This window comes from Mesoplodon densirostris, chromosome 2 (genome assembly GCF_025265405.1).
Source record: "Mesoplodon densirostris isolate mMesDen1 chromosome 2, mMesDen1 primary haplotype, whole genome shotgun sequence".
Classification (NCBI taxonomy): Eukaryota; Metazoa; Chordata; class Mammalia; order Artiodactyla; family Ziphiidae; genus Mesoplodon; species Mesoplodon densirostris.
Genome location: NC_082662.1, coordinates 13,557,550 through 13,574,584, shown reverse-complemented (window position 1 = coordinate 13,574,584; position 17,035 = coordinate 13,557,550). Strand labels below are relative to the sequence as shown.

Below are 17,035 nucleotides of genomic sequence, written 5' to 3'. Positions count from 1 at the left end.
CAAGGCTATTATTATGACAACCATGTACCTCTACTAAAGGGCTCACCTGACCAGCAGGGCCCTCCCTCCCCCTCCCCTCCCCCTCCCCCCTCCCCCATAGGCCGTTCCCCTCGGGTCAGCTCCCCGGTGCCCACCTCTCCCTCGCGCCTCCACGCTGCCTCCCGCTGCTCCAGCTCCTGGCGGCTGCGTGTCCAGTCGCTGGTCACCTTGCGTATGTCCTCACTCAGAGCCTGGTTGGCCGAGTTCGCCTGGTCCAGCTGCTCTCGGAGCATAGCGTTCGCCTGGGTCAGGCTGGCGCTTCTGGGTGGCGGAAAAGGGACCAGTGGGTGCGTGGCCGGACAGGACAGCCCTGCCAGCCACGTGCTATCCCCGCTGTGTCCCACCTCTGCTGTTCCTCCTCCAGCCGGATGAGGGCGCTCTCTAGGTCATGGCTGTGCTCTGTGTCCTGGGTGGGAGAAGCGGGGGCATCAGGCCGGGCACGTGGAGGGAAGCGTCTGCCCTGCCCCAGCCCGGCACCCACCCTCAGCCGCTGCTGCTCCAGCTCCGCGGCTCTCTCCAGCAGCTGCTGCTCCTGCTCCGAGGTCTTCTTCTTGTACTGGAGGATCTGGGGATGCGTGGAGAGTGGCCGGTCAGCCCCAGGGGGCGTGGGGGCCGGGCCAAGTGAGCGCAAGGGTGGGCAGGAGCAGGAGTGGGTGGCCCTGACCTTGGCCTGCAGCCGCTGCACGAGCTGGGCCTGCCGCTGCTGGCCCTCCTGGTAGGCCTGCAGCTTGCGCCGGTAGGAGGCCTGCTCCTCCTGCAGCTGCCTCCGCAGCTCCACGCTCTGCCGTGCCAGCCCCCTGGGCTCCTGTGTTTCCAGCTCCCCAGACTCCAGCCGCACAGCCTGCTCCAGCTGCAGGGAAGGGCCCTGGGTGAGAGTCCTGGGCCCCCCGGGAAGGCAGTCACAGGCCTCTGCAGGGGGCGCCAGGCTGGACCTGGACCCACAGTGCCTTGCAGGCACATGTGGGCAATCCCAGGATGCAATGCACGTGTGCACAGGTAATGCAGCCGTGCATGGACACACAGACTGGGCAAGCACGGATACACAGACTGGGTGTGCATGGACACATGCAGGTGGGCCCACAAACGTGTGCATGCAAAACACAAAGATGCACCTGGGGTAAACCTTAAAGGCCCTGGGTACACCGTGAGCCTCTCCTCCAAGACACCCAACCCCCTGTGGTGGATAATTATTGGATTCATGCCCCTGTCTCCCCACCCCCACCCTAAGTGAGCTCAGGAAAGCCTCGATTTTGTTCCCCATTGTATTTTAGAACAGTGGCAGTAGCAGTGTTAATGAATTAACAGCATGAGCACACGTGAATACATTAAAAGGCATCAATATACGTATGCATATTTGAGCTTAGAGACATGCACGCACATAACACACACAGGCCACCTAAAACACCCCGAAGGTGACACAGATGAACTCACCCCGCCCCACTCCCCCCACACACAGCACTCAGGATTGTCAGAGGTGCGCACATGTGTTCTAATATAAGGTGTGATTTATTAACGCCCTCTCAGCCCAGCCTAGCCTTGGGCTCCCTCCTCTCCCTCGCCTCATGGGAAGCCTCTGCGGTCACCGCCTTCCCCTACCCACAGGCAGCTTTCAGCCCCTTCATCATCAGACCCCGGGGGCAGAGGCAGGATGCCTGCCGGCTCTGACTGCCTCGCTAGCCTGGAACCCCCTAACACCCTTAGGTACCCGCTGGTCCCAGGGGGCCCCTCAGCCTCCTCCAGCTGTTTGGAAGGGAGGAGGGTGGAGGCCGCTGAGGACAAGCAGGACCAACAGAGGAGCGACAGTGCCCAGGGAGAACCAACAGCACGAGAGCCCAGCCCAGTGCTTGGCCTGCAAAAGCCCAGGCAGGGTATTCACGTGCCCACCTACATTGGGTTCCAGGGAAGCCAATGGCAAGGGCAACTACTCTCACCCACGCTAGTAATGGGGCCAGGCCAGGTCAGCCCTCCAGGCCTGTGTTAAGCAGTATGGCAGGACAGGCCCAGTGAGCCACCAAGCTGAGAGTCATCTCCAGCCCCACCCCTGTTGCAGCAAATACAGAAATGAAGTTTTCCCTCGCCTGAGAACAAGGAGAATAAAGGGAACAGTGAACAGGCTAGAGAAGAAACATAACCTGGCCTGAAAGAGTTAATCACTCCTTGTTTTACTTTAACTTTCACTAATTTGTAGTAACTTGACAAAGCTAACCTCACTCCCTGACACTGTAATTTACATTCAGCACCAATCACGCCTAGCTCTGTGAGTTACATCCCCTTGTGCCAGCACTTACATTAGATAACAAATCACCCCCTATAGTTTTTGCATTTCAGAAACAAGGTCACCGAACCTGCTGAGACTGAACGAGGAAGAAATAGAAAATATGAACAGACCAATCACAAGCACTGAAATTGAAACTGTGATTAAAAATCTTCCAACAAACAATAGCCCAGGACCAAATGGCTTCACAGGCGAATTCTATCAAACATTTAGAGAAGAGGTAGCACCTATCCTTCTCAAGCTCTTCCAAAATATAGCAGAGGGAGGAGCACTCCCAAACTCATTCTATGAGGCCACCATCACCCTGATACCAAAACCAGACAAATATGTCACAAAGAAAGAAACCTACAGGCCAATATCACTGATAAACATAGATGCAAAAATCCTCAACAAAATACTAGCAAACAGAATCCAGCAGCACATTAAAAGGATCATACACCATGATCAAGTGGGGTTTATTCCAGGAATGCAAGGATTCTTCCATATACACAAATCATTCAATGTGATACACCATATTAACAAATTGAAGGAGAAAAACCATATGATAGGGCTTCCCTGTGCGTCCGGAGCCTGAGAGGCCCACGTACCGCAAAAAAAAAAAAAGATAATCTCAATAGATGCAGAAAAAGCTTTTGACAAAATTCAACACCCATTTATGATAAAAACCCTGCAGAAAGTAGGCATAGAGGGAACTTTCCTCAACATAATAAAGGCCATATATGACAAACCCACAGCCAACATCGTCCTCAATGGTGAAGAACTGAAACCATTTCCACTTAGATCAGGAACAAGACAAGGGTGCCCACTCTCACCACTCGTATTCAACATAGTTTTGGAAGTTTTAGCCACAGCAATCAGAGAAGAAAAAGAAATAAAAGGAATCCAAATTGGAAAAGAAGAAGTAAAGCTGTCACTGTTTGCAGATGACATGATACTATACATAGAGAATCCTAAAGATGCTACCAGAAAACTACTAGAGCTAATCAATGAATTTGGTAAAGTAGCAGGATACAAAATTAATGCACAGAAATCTCTGGCATTCCTGTACACTAATGATGAAAAATCTGAAAGTGAAATTAAGAAAACACTCCCATTTACCATTGCAACAAAAAGAATAAAATATCTAGGAATAAACCTACCTAAGGAGACAAAAGACCTGTATGCAGAAAAGTATAAGACACTGATGAAAGAAATTAAAGATGATACAAATAGATGGAGAGATATACCATGTTCTTGGATTGGAAGAATCAAGATTGTGAAAATGACTCTACTACCCAAAGCAATCTACAGATTCAATGCTATCCCTCTCAAACTACCACTGGCATTTTTTACAGAACTAGAACAAAAAATTTCACAATTTGTATGGAAACACAAAAGACCCCGAATAGCCAAAGCAATCTTGAGAACGAAAAATGGAGCTGGAGGAATCAGGCTCCCTGACTTCAGACTACACTACAAAGCTACAGTAATCAAGACAGTATGGTACTGGCACAAAAACAGAAATATAGATCAATGGAACAGGATAGAAAGCCCAGAGATAAACCCATGCACATATGGTCACCTTATCTGTGATAAAGGAGGCAAGAATATACAGTGGAGAAAAGACAGCCTCTTCAATAAGTGGTGCTGGGAAAACTGGACAGGTACATATAAAAGTATGAAATTAGAACATTCCCTAGCACCGTACACAAAAATAAACTCAAAATGGAATAACGACCTAAATGTAAGGCCAGACACTATAAAACTCTTAGAGGAAAACATAGGCAGAACACTCTATGACATAAATCACAGCAAGATCCTTTTTGACCCACCTCCTAGAGAAATGGAAATAAAAACAAAAATAAATAAATGGGACCTAATGAAACTTCAAAGCTTTTGCACAGCAAAGGAAACCATAAACAAGACGAAAAGACAACCCTCAGAATGGGAGAAAATATTTGCAAATGAAACAACTGAAAATCTACAAAATTTACAAGCAACTCATGCAGCTCAATAACAAAAAAACAAACAACCCAATCCAAAATTGCGCAGAAGACCTAAACAGACATTTCTCCAAAGAAGATATACAGGTTGCCAACAAACACATGAAAGAATGCTCAACATCATTAATCATTAGAGAAATGCAAATCAAAACTACAATGAGATATCATCTCACACCGGTCAGAATGGCCATCATCAAAAAATCTAGAAACAATAAATGCTGGAGAGGGTGTGGAGAAAAGGGAACCCTCTTGCACTGCTGGTGGGAATATAAATTGATACAGCCACTATGGAGAACAGTATGGAGGTTCCTTAAAAAACTACAAATAGAACTACCATACGACCCAGCAATCCCACTACTGGGCATATACCCTGAGAAAACCATAATTCAAAAAGAGTCATGTACCACAATGTTCATTGCAGCTCTATTTACAATAGCCAGGACATAGAAGCAACTAAGTGTCCATCGACAGATGAATGGATAAAGAAGATGTGGCACATATATACAATGGAATATTACTCAGCCATAAAAAGAAACGAAATTGAGTTATTTGTAGTGAGGTGGATGGACCTGGAGTCTGTCATACAGAGTGAAGTAAGTCAGAAGGAGAAAAACAAATACCGTATGCTAACACATATATATGGAATCTAAGAAAAAAAACAATGTCATGAAGAGCCTAGAGGTAGGACGGGAATAAAGACGCAGACCTACTAGAGCATGGACTTGAGGATATGGGGAGGGGGAAGGGTAAGCTGTGACGAAGTGAGAGAGTGGCATGGACATATATACACTACCAAACGTAGGGTGGATAGCTAGTGGGAAGCAGCTGCATGGCGCAGGGAGATCAGCTAGGTGGTTTGTGACCACCTAGGGGGTGGGATAGGGAGGGTGGGAGGGAGGGAGACGCAAGAGGGAAGAGATATGGGAACATATGTATATGTATGATTAATTCACCTTGTTGTAAAGCAGAAACTAACACACCATTGTAAAGCAATTATACTCCAATAAAGATGTTAAAAAAATTAAAAATAAATATAAAAAAAAAAAGAAACAAGGTCACCAGCTGATAAAACAGAGGCAAACGGACAAGGCAAACAGACACCATTACCAGACCGCCGGACCCCAATCACTGGGCGACCTGACGCCAGCTATGACTGTTTTGAAATAATGCAAAGGAAAGGAAGAATGCAAGACCTTCACTACTCTGATCCTTATCACATACCCCGGACTGCGAGCCCCACATATAAAATCTTCCCTGATTCCCAAGGAGAGGGGGCACAGTTCTTGAGGCGCTAGCCTGCTGTGTCTTGCCTTCAGCCTGGCAGAAAAATAAAGCCATCTCTCTCTTCCTCCAAAATCCCTGTCTCCGTATTTCTGTTCGGCCTCAGTGCACAGGGAAACCGATATTCGGCAAAACCACGCCCACCCCCGGGGACACCGCTGGGCAGGGTGACTGTGCCCACGGAGGCTGCTTGGGGGCTTCAGCTTATGTGGGGGGGAATCTGGTCTGAGGGTGGAGGAGAAGGCAATGTGCAGGGGGTCTCCGCCTGGAGGGTGTGCTGCAGGCCCGTGGCCAGTACCTGCGTGAAGTCCACCTAAGTCAGGTGATGGGCAGAGCGTCCACATCTGCGTGTGGCGACAGTGGCACCGAGATGCTGTGAGTGTGTTGTGCACGGATGCGGGTGCTTCCTTGGGTGTGGGTGGGGTGCGTCTTGTCATCTGTCTCCATGTGGGACCCTGTGTGTCTCTGGGGCTGGGCCTTCACAGGGACCGGGTGAGGTGCAGCTGCAGTCCAAGGTCTACGTTGTGCTATGGGCGATGGGTACATTTTCGTGTGCACCCGTGTGTCCATGTGTCTGTATGACTGTGTGCACAGTCACAAGTGGGCGGACCTGGGGAGCGAAGCTGGGCTCTGCACGCGTCCGTGGACTTGTGTGTACCTTTGTCTGGCTGTAGGTGTCCAGGAGCTGTGAGACAATGTTGTGTTGTCTGCGGTGTGGGTATGCGGGATATACCATGGTGTGTGATTGTGCATGTGGGTGGGATTGTACGGTGTCTGGGCAGCTTCTGTGAATCTGAGTGTCTCCCCGAGGTGGGTTTGTCTTGGTGTGTGGGGAGGGTCTGATTGTGGCTTGTGTTGTGTGCATTTTGCACATCTGTGTGAACCAGCTGCTGTCTGCTTCTCGGCTTTAGAGGGCTTCCTGCAGCCGCCAAATGCTCCACCACTCCTCCAGTGCTCACCACCAGACCCAAGCCACTCCTGGCCACACCCCACCCCTTTCCACAAACTTTGCTGCTCACCAAGCAGCCTTTCAATTTTACTTGTAATTCAAGAGGGAAGGAGGCTGCTACCAAGCCAGGGATGAAAGAAGTTTACTGTCTCCCCTAGCAACCGCTGCCCCAGCCTCCGCCATTCCGGTCCAGGTTGCCATGGACACTGGGGTGGGGGGGCGCAGGGGGCCTGGCCTGTGGAGCCGACTCCTTCCCATCCCAGCTGCCTCGCCCAGCACCTGCTCATCAGGGACAGGAAGAAGCGGGGGCCTCCACTGGGACCCTGAGGTTCTCCCTCTGACCTGGGAGGTAGACACTGGGAGCCCCTGCCTCAGTTTCCCTACATGTAGTCAATAGGACAGAGATCCTGACCTCACCTCCACTCCCCTTTCCCAGGGACGCTGTGAGGTTTAAGGGGTCGGAACAACCTCACTGACTGGCCCCCTAAGCCAGCACACGTGCAGCAGTTATGGCCACAAGGGCAGGCCCTGTCACCTGCAGCCCGGGGACAAGTGGGCAGCAGAGAGTGACCGTGCCGCAGGAGCACAGAGCCCCGGACCAGGGGTCTCGGCCCAGCTCCACCACCGACCCTGGGCCTGTCACGTCCCCTCCCTGGGCCTGTTTCCCCATCTCTAATGAGGTGATCTCCAGGCTCTGAGGTTCCCTGTGGACCCACCCCCAGGAAAAGGCCTCAAGGTCACTGTCATGCAGCCCCTGCCTCCAGGGGGCCACATCTCAGACAGAGGACAGTCTCCTGCCAGCCTCGCTCTACATGCTATTCAGGGGCCTCTCCAGCCACACAAGGAAACTTTCTAGACTAAAGCAGCTCCCCCAACCGGCCCAGCCCCACAGCTGTGTCGTAGCAGAAAAGGGACCCGCTAACTCCACCTGTTCTTCCCTCCCCATGCCAGCCTGAGGGGCAGTGCTAGCCTGACAGTCAGAAGTTGGCATTTAAAAGAGGCAGCCCCCAGGGGCCTGACACTGTGCCAGGGGCCAGAAGATGACCAGCCTAAACTAGGAGGGGGCTGTCTCAGGGCCCACCACCAACAATACAGACTCCGTCCATCCCACCTGCCACACCCCCTGCAAACCTTGGGAAAACTAGCTCTGCACGGTCCCCAGTGCTGGTGACCATCCTGCTCTTCTGCAAGTCCCAACACGTCAGGGGCTTGTCCAGGCAGGCGGATGCCAGGACACGGGCACATCCCACAACGACACAGAGGAACACAGATCCCCCTTCCCATCACGGGTATACAAGCCCCTGTGTGGACAGGCCCGGCTCAGGGGTCCAGCCATCCCTAGCTCTGCCAGTCCCACACAGGGGACCCTGGGCCAGCTTCAATCTTCCGTTTGTAACATCAGGGGTCACGTCTGAGGCCCTTCCAGCTTTCCCAGGGCCAGGTGCCCCCTGGAACTTCCAGGCCGGTTGCCTCTTCCCATACCCAGGAAACAAAACTGTAACACAGAGCCCTCGGTTGTGTGACCCCCAAGCAGGGTGCTTTCCCTCTCTGAGCCTCGGTTATCTCCTCTGTTAAATGAGCATCCTAATGGTCCCGACCTTGGTGCATTAAATATAAAGCACCCAGCACATGCTTGGCACACAGTAGGCACTCAGTAACCAGCAGCTACTATGATGAGTGTTATTACCACCCACACATCTCCCATCCGCACACACACTCCCTCCCTCATGCAACTCTCTCACCAACTTTCAGCCACCATCAACTCCCCAGGGTCATTTCCCACGAGCCTGGAGGCCTAAAGGAGAAAATGCACTAAGAACCACCTGTACTCCACTCACACCGACCTCCTGCCCAGGCCCTGCAGCACAGGTCCCGGGGGACGTGAATCCTGCCTGGACTTGCAGGCAGGCCCAGCTTCTCCTTCCTTCCTTCCTTTGCTGGGCCTCACCCCCACAAGGAGCAGGGCAGGTCTGTGGCTGCCTGTGCCTACCCCAGCCTGTTGGGTGGACCCCAAGCCCAGGTAACTGGGGGCACAGGAAGATGCCCAGAGACTCAAGGGGTGGCAGGGGCCTCTAGGGGTCTTGTTCTCCATGCCCCACCCCCCAAGCAGGCTCGGGACAGCCAGGAATGAAATACCCCAGTTTCCAGGCACTTCATCCCCTCATCTCATTGATTCCTCATAGCTCCATGTCATATTACTGTCCCCGCTACGGAAAGCAGGCTCGCAAAGCAGGGTGATTTGCTCAAGGCTGCTCAAGTGGACAGAGCCACAATCTGAATGGAGGCGGCCTGACTCCAGGGCCCACATTTTGCCCAGGAAGCGGGCCTGCCCTGGCTGTCTCCCCACCCCTGCGGCAGGGGAGCCCCCAGCCCAGCTCTCAGACCCCCACAGCACCCACCCTCTCGCTGACCGCGTTGTACTTGATGGCCAGCTCATCGCGCTCAGCCCGGCTCTGGGCCAGCAGGTCCTCCACGCGGGACAGCTCCTGCTGCAGAAGCTGGTTCTCCTCCTGCAGTGACAGCATGGATGCCATCTCGGTGGCCGGAAGCAGGGCTGGAGAGGGACAGTGGGCACACAATTAGCTTCCACCTGCATCCTGAGGGACCGCCTCCCCCTGCAGGTGCCCTACCCATCCCTGGAGGCAGGAAGATTGACCAGGTCCCCACGAGGAGCTGTAGCTGGGGGGGCCCTTCCCAGACTCTCTCAACCCACATATGAGGTGTGGGTGCCGCCCTCCAGGGGGAGCAGGGGCCTATCAGCCTTCCTGCCTGGGTGGGGAATGGACACTGCCACCCCTTATACTTCTACAAAGCCCTGAGCTAAGCTGAGCTGCCCTCCCCGTCTAATCTTGGGTTCATCCAGCTCACACCTTCCCTGGGAGAGAATGTGGTGTTTGGGGTTTAAGTCTTTGCAGCAGGCTGCCTGCAAGCAAGGAGGGGATGCTCAGCCCTGCCTTCCAGCAGCATCACATGGAGAACAAGTCTGGGAAAATTACACCTCTGAGCCTCCATTTCCTCATCTGTAAAATGGGACCCTCCATCACAGGCTTGTGCCTGCCTCACAGTGATTATTCAAGAAATGGAAGCTGCACTCATTATAGTCATTATGACTGTGGAGGAGGGGGATGTGAGAAGAGGTGAGATGCAGGCAGTGTCTGTGAAGGGGAGTGGTACCTGGGCTCTCAGGCTGGGAGAAGTTGCGGGTGACAATCTCCGTGATGCGGGCAGGCAGGCAGGTGGGCTGGGAATCCTGGGCCGGGTCCTGCACGTTCAGGCCCTTCTCCTGGCCCGACCCCAGGATGCTGCTCTCCAGTGTCTGCAGGGAAAGAGGGAGGGTCTGCGGAGAACCTGGGACCTTGGGCTCCCTGGCGTGGGTGGGAGAGAAACAAAGTCCTGCCGCACCAAACAAAGATGTGGGTGCCCAGGAGACCCTCGGGAAATCCCCAAATGGAAGGAAGCCTGGGAGTTAGAATCACAAAAAGCCCAATGGGAGGATACTCTGTGTGCCCCCTGCCCCGGGAAGGAGGCCCCCTCGGGGGCCAGAGAAGCAAACCAAAGCCCACGGCCCACTCACAGACCTCCCAGGGCAGCACAGAGCGTTGGGGGCTCCAATCCAGCTCCCGCCCTAGATGGGTGATGACCCCACTGCTCCAGCAGAGGTCACCTCAACCCTAAAATCTGGAAGTAGGGACTCCCTTTCACTCGAGGGGCACTGGATAAGGGAGTCACGGAGTTGAGCCCTGAGCACCCCTCTACCCCCAGTCTGGCCGGGAGCTGCAAGCTGGGGTCCCTGCGCACCCCGCCACCACACCTCTCCCACGCCTGGACCCCTAAGATGTGCCCACGTCTCCCACTCCTGCTAGGCCCACACTCCCCTGCCCTGGACAGGGTGGTCACAGCCCCGAGGACCCACCTGGATAACGGCCTTCAGTGCCAGCTGGGCCTCCAACGACCCTTCCGGCCCCAAGTTCATGGGGTGGAAGCCGTGGGCACCCCTCTCCAGGCCCTGCGCCAGGGCCCTGGAGACCAACACAGCCCGCCCACCCTACAGCCAGACTGCCGTGCTGAGCGCTGGGCAGATTAGTCTTAAATCCGGCGGCGCCCCCACGTGATCAGGGAGGTGGGCGGGGCTGAGGGGGGAGGGTAGGGGAAAGGAGAGGGTGGGCGGGAAGCTGGGCAGCGGGGAACAGGAGGAGGAAGGACGAATAGGGGCAGGCGAGGAGAGAGGGGAGGAGGTTGGGGAGAAAGGGAAGGAGTGGAAAGAAGAGGGAAAGGACACACACACACGCGCGCGTGCACACACACTCTACCCTCTCCAAGCGCAGGGGGTGGGGTCAGCACGCAGGAGGCGGGAAAGGCCAGTCTTCAAGACCGTCTTTACTGACCCAGAAAAGGGGTCACAGAGTTTGCTAAGAATGTCTTTACAGGGTGCTGGGATGACGTTTTCCCACATCAGGTGCAGGCTGTGGAACTGCCCAGTCCAGGCAAGGAGCTGAATCCCCCTTCTCCAACTCCCAGCCCCACCCCCGCACTGACTATGTGCCCCAGGGAAAGCAACTTTGCCTATCTGAGCCTCCTGTCTTCGTGTAAGATGCGTATTGGCACCCATCCCATGGAGTCACCTGGGGGCACAGAGAGCTGACGACTGGGCACGGGGCTCAGAGTGAGCATGTGATCAATGCTGATTTCATTCATCCGACAATCCGAAATGTACAGTCCCTGTACCCCGGACCCTGGGGCTCAGAGGTCCACCCGCTGCCTGCCATTGTTCCTTCCCTAAGGCAAGGAGGCTGTGTGGTGTAGTGGTTAGGCTGTCAGCTCTGAAATCAGGGTCAGATATGGGGTCGCATCGGAGCCCCAGCTCTGCCTCTTGTTGGCAGTATGACCTTGGACAAGTTACCTCTCTGAGCCTCAGTTTCCTCATCTCTAAAATGAAACTGATAGCACCTACCACAGCGTTCAGTTAAATAAAGGAAGAGAACACATTAAATACATCACAACCCCCAAAACGGTATGGAGGAGGGGAGGGTGGGCCAGCCCGGTGACCAGACTGTCAGAGGAAGTACATTCAGTGGGTGTGCGGCATCAACATTCCAGGCTCACGTGTATATAGCTCTTATTTATATATTTATTTATATTTATATAGAGAGATCATTGAGTTTTGTGTATACAAAGAACCATATTGTTACAAATACAATACTATACTTCTCCCAGCACCTATCACTGTGAAGATTAAATGGGTTGAACAGTGTTAGGGGTTTGCACCACAGCCGGCACGTGGTGAGCAGTGAGTAAATGGCGGCTGCCCTTCCTATCGTCATTAGCACCATGTGTCTGGGCTCCTGCTACCTCTTGGCCCATGGCCTCAGGGTGCCCTCTGCTCTAATGCCATGTCCCATAGGAGGCACATTCATGTTATCTCATTAAATCCTCACCTCAACCCATTTCCAGATGAGAAAACCGGGACACAGAGAGGTTGGGGCTCTTACCTATTCAAAGTGGCACACTGCTGCAGGGAAGTGGGAAGCCCTAAGTTCTTTGCACTTAAGCCAGGCAGCCTCCCAATAAATGCCTCAAGGGCAAGACCGGGGCATTTGCACTTCAACGCTCTACCAACCGTGTCTAAGTCAGACCCAGGAATGCAGCAGGTGCTGCATAAATGTACATCAGTCCAAGCGGAGCCTGGAACCCTCACCCCCAACTAGGGAATCTGCTCTGGAAATGGATAACCAGGAAACAGGGCACACTGGGCCAAAAAAATAAGTGCCTCCACATTGCCATGGCAACCAAGGCCAGATTTAGGCAAAACTAAACTCAGCCAGAGGCAGGAAGCTGTCACTACAAAACCCTGAGACTCCATTTTCCCACCTCCAGACAGCCTCCAGAAATCCCCTCTACAGGCTGCACACCCATAACCAGAGCAGGGGGAGGCCACAAACACCCCAGGCCAGGCTCTCCAGACCTGCTCGCCCAGCTTGGCAGAGAGGGGGCCCCAGATGTGCTTGGTGAACTGAACTGAATTATTCTGTGCCCTTCCCCAGCCAGTACCCTAGGGGATGGGGGAAGGGAGCAGGATGCCAGAACCCTTTGCACTGAGTGATTCCAACCCTTGGCTCTGTCCACAAAGTTCTCCCCCTCCAGTCCTTCTGGGTTCTATTATAAAGCCCAAGAAACCATATCTAAACCCTGCGTGTATGTGCATTTTCTAATGTCTGCAGCTTCCATCCAATTCTCAGAACAATTGAATTCCTCATAGGAAAGATCTGGATGTTATAGCTTCAGCGTCTGCCTGCCAGGAATCCAATCTGGCTGTGCCTCCCCACAAGCTGTGTGACCCTGGGCCAATGGCCAATGACTTTGCCTCTCTGAGCCTCAGTTTCCTTTTCTGTAAAATGGGATTATAACAGTGCCTGCTTCTATTATGAGGATTAAATAAGATGATCTATGCTTAGCTATGTGCCTGGATATGGTGTGACAGAAGCTGCTCTGTGTTCACCAAAAAGCATTTCTGATTCTTCTTAGGAATATGGCCAGAAGTCATTTCCCAGACTCCACTGCAGTCAGATATGGCCATGTGATCAAGTTCTGACCAGCAGAATTAAGACAGAAAGAAGGTGTGCCACTTCAGACCTGGCCCATAAAAACCTCCCACAAGGACTTCTCTCCTTCCCCCAGCTGGAAGGAAATAATGCTGAGTTCCTAGGGGATGCCAGAGCCACAAGCTAGAAGGGGTCTGGGTCCATGGGTCACCATGTAGAAAGCCACCGAACAGGGCTTTTCACAAATGAGAAGTAAACTTCTGTTGTGTTAAGCCACTGAGATTTCAGGATTTCACTATCATATCAGCTAGAATTACCTTAATGATTACCCACTGTTACATAGTGCGTATGTGTTGTCTATTATTAGTGTTATCATCACTAGTGTTATTCGCTCCTCCCCGTACCCAGTGTGCTTGGTGAACTGAACTGAATTATTCTGTGCCTTTCCCCAGCCAGCGCCCTACCCAGTCTAGAACCCTGCCTGGTACACAGTAGACCCTCAGCCATGGTTGGGCGAATAAACACAGAGGACACACCCTTTGCACTCACTCCCTCCCCAGTCCTGCTTAGTCCTTTGACCACCCTGCAAAGCTGCCATTTACCAGGTCCAGCTGCAGGCCCTAGCCAAAAAGTCCCTCAAAGGCCACTCATGACTTGACTTTCAAACATACCAGCTGCTCTCACCCACTTATCCTTTCTTTATTCTCCAGTTGCTGACTAGAAATTATAATAAAAATATTGAGCCAACCATGAGCCAGGCTCTGTGCCCCAATTTCCGCATCTGTACCGTATCTGTTTTAACCTTCTTGACAGTCCCATGATGCTGGTACTGTTCTACCCACTTTACAGATGACAACACGAAGGCTGGGTGAAGTTAAATGGTTTGCTCAAAGTCATCCAGCCATGAAGAGCTGAAGCCACAGGTGAGAAGTATGCCTGGTTCCAAAGTTTTAAACAATCACACAATGGCTACCATCATGGAGTGCTTACTGTATGCCAGGCGCCACCCTAGGTCTCTGATGTATATTATATAAGCCACTGCCACTGCTTGCCTGGCCTGCTGAGATGGCTCCTCAGGGGTCTCCCTACTTCCTCTCGTCCCCCAGCCCAGTCTATTCTCACGCATCCCTCTTCTATTCAACCCCCACGCTGGCTACTACCACACTCAAAATAAAATTCAAAGTCCTGCCACAGTGAACAAGGCCTGCTCAATCTAGCCCTGGTCTACCCCTCCACCTCATCTCCCCTCTCCCCTGGCTATTCCACTCTCGCCATGCTGGCCTTCTTGATTCTCAAACACACCCAGCATGCTCCGACCTCAGGGCCTTTGCATCTGTCATTTTCCCTGCCTGGAATGCTCTTCTCCCTTCCTTTCATGGCTGACTCCAGACCTTCTGAGACTGTGAGCCCTGACCTCCCAGCCCAAGTGGTTCCTGCCAGTAACTGTTCACTGTTTTCTCCTACATGTATGTCGTCGGTCTGCTCCAAGGTCAGGGACCAGGTCGTCCTTGTTTAGTGCTCTCCAACAGGGCCTAAGGCCCAAAGTCCCATGAACAGCTGTTGAGTGAGTGAATAAATGCTAGGAGACAAGTAGTAATATAGGAAATTAAATGAAAAAAAATAGAAACCGTTTGGCGGGGGTCACACAGAGCAAGTCTTGGCCATGTTTGACGTGACCCACAGACTGAGTTCCCATAAGGGCCCCAGCAAACACATGCCCAACACTTGAACACCTCGCAGGAGTTCAAGGTAAAAACCAGGCAGTGTCCCCCACAGGGGACTCCTGAGTGCGAGGGGTACCTAGTCTCCGAGGGTTGACCCCCATCCCCAGGGCTTGAAAGACCAGAGAGGAGGAGCTAAGTCCAGGAAACCTCCAAGATCCAGGGGTTTTAACTCCTGAGGTCTTTCCTGACTGAGGAGCCTGGCCTTAGCCTCTGGTCTGATCCGGCCACAGGATTTGCTTGTTAAGCACCTACTGTGAGCTTAGCTAAGGAAAACAGGAAATCTCAGATGAAAACCGACGGTACCCTCATGGCCCCCTCCCCCAGTGTCCCAATCCCCCAGACAAGTCAAGGTCCCAGATGGAGCCGGGGAGACTGGCCACCAAGGGACAGACATTGCCTCAGAGCACTGTCCTCTCGGGTTGGCATAAAGATCACAAGGGAGCCTGATCGTAACGGCAACCCCAGAGACTGGCACGAGGGTGGGGTCTCAGGCCCTACTTTGAGTAACCCAAGGAGGGCCCAAATCCCTGCACAGGCTGTGCCATCTTGGGCAGTTCAATTGACTGCTCAGGGCCTCAGTTTCCTCATCGGTAAAACGGAGCTACTTTCGACTCCGTATGTTGCACTGAAACACGATCCCAAGCGAGGAGGGCAAGGACGGTGCCTGGCCCACAGGGAGCCGCAGCAAGTTATCGCTGCTGGTGGTGACAATTGGGAAAAGCCTCCTACCGCAGCTCAGCCTGGAAAGAGAGGACCCCCGGGGCGGAGAGGCGCTTGTCTGCAGGCCGCTGCGCCCGGGCAGGCTCCCGCCTCCTGCCGCCTACCCCAGCCCGCGGGAATCCGGGCAGGATTTGGAGCAGGACGGCTGGCAGGATGTCCGCAGAAGCCCCGGGCGCGCTCTCCAGGAGGCCGAGCCGGGCAGCGCCGTGGGGTGCGGCGCGTACGCCCTGACCGCCTCCAGGGCCGGGATGGCGGCTCCAGCCCGCCCCCTGGCGCGCGCCCGCCTTCCCGCCCTCCGCGCGCGCCGCAATCTCGGCCCCGCGGCCTTCTCCCGCCGCAGCCCGCCCCGCGCGCCCGAGCCACTGACCCACGGGAGCGCGCGCCGCGGGCCTCCTACCTTCGCGCGACACCACCGCTGCCGCCGAGACCGAGCGGGCCGGCCAGGCGAAGCCAGAGGGCGGAGCCCGCGCTCGACCCGCCCGCGTCCTCGCGTCGCCTGGGGTGGAGGGCGCGCCCTGGGCCCGGGGCGGGGCCGGCCGCTGGGAGCGTGCGGCGGCCTCAGTCTACGAGCGCTTACCTGGGAGCCGCACTAGACGGAGGGCTTTTCATACAGGATCGCACTTACTGCTCCGGACAACCCAGCAAACAGGGATTATTAGCTCCTTATGCATAAACGAGAAAGTGAAGATTAAGCTAATTGCTCAAGGCCTCGAAGCTGAAGGGTGGCAGAGCCGACTGGGAACCAAGGACCCAGCTGCAGTCTCGGCTTTGTGTTCCCTGGCCCAGCCTTAAAGGCCTTAAACTCTTAACACCCCACTTTCACCAATGGACAGATCATCCAAAATGAAAATAAATAAGGAAACACAAGCTTTAAATAACACATTAAACAAGATGGATTTAATTGATATTTACAGGACATTCCATCCAAAAAAAACAGAAAATACTTTCTTCTCAAGTGTTCATGGAACATTCTCCAGGATAGAGCATATCTTGGGTCACAAATCAAGCCTCAGTAAATTTAAGAAAATTGAAATCGTATCAAGTATCTTTCCCGACCACAACGCTATGAGACTAGATATCAGTTACAGGAAAAAAACTGTAAAAAATAACACACACGCTGCAAAGCAATTAAGCCCTTGCGCCACAGCTACAAAGCCTGCGCTCTAGAGCCCATGAGCCAAACTACTGAGCCCAAATGCTACAGCCACTGAAGCCCATGCTCCTAGAGCCCGTGCTCTGAAACAAGAGAAGCCACTGCAATGAGAAAGCCCGTGCACCACTACGAAGAGTAGCCCCTGCTCGCCGCAACAAGAGAAAGCCTGTGCACAGCAACAAAGACCCAACGCAGCAAAAAAAATAAAATAAAATAAACTAGAGACAAATGACAATGAAAACACAATGACCCCAAACCTATGGGATGCCGCAAAAGCAGCTCTAAGAGGGAAGATTATAGTAATACAATCCTACCTCAAGAAACAAGAAACATCTCAAAAAAACAACCTAACCTTACACCTAAAACAATTAGA

The 17,035-nt window shown here is 53.3% G+C and overlaps 1 protein-coding gene across 7 annotated transcripts in view; it reads right to left on the bottom strand.

Annotated features, from left to right (window-relative positions):
• CROCC (ciliary rootlet coiled-coil, rootletin) overlaps positions 1 to 15,938 on the bottom strand; it is a 53,239-nt gene extending 37,301 nt beyond the window's left edge. Inside the window, exons 1-7 of one of the 7 annotated variants that reach the window (XM_060089037.1) lie at positions 15,907 to 15,938; positions 9,701 to 9,842; positions 8,926 to 9,080; positions 704 to 889; positions 521 to 604; positions 384 to 445; positions 135 to 300 (exon numbers count right to left, since the gene is read on the bottom strand). In XM_060089037.1, the coding sequence (XP_059945020.1) occupies positions 135 to 300; positions 384 to 445; positions 521 to 604; positions 704 to 889; positions 8,926 to 9,060 (633 nt within the window). In that variant the 5' untranslated portion in view covers positions 9,061 to 9,080; positions 9,701 to 9,842; positions 15,907 to 15,938. Of the gene's footprint in view, positions 1 to 134; positions 301 to 383; positions 446 to 520; positions 605 to 703; positions 890 to 8,925; positions 9,081 to 9,700; positions 9,843 to 10,439; positions 10,564 to 15,518; positions 15,742 to 15,906 lie in introns of those variants that run through there. The other 6 variants (XM_060089036.1, XM_060089032.1, XM_060089033.1 and 3 more) reach the window with 6 other exon arrangements.
• Between the last annotated feature and the right edge of the window lie 1,097 nt (positions 15,939 to 17,035).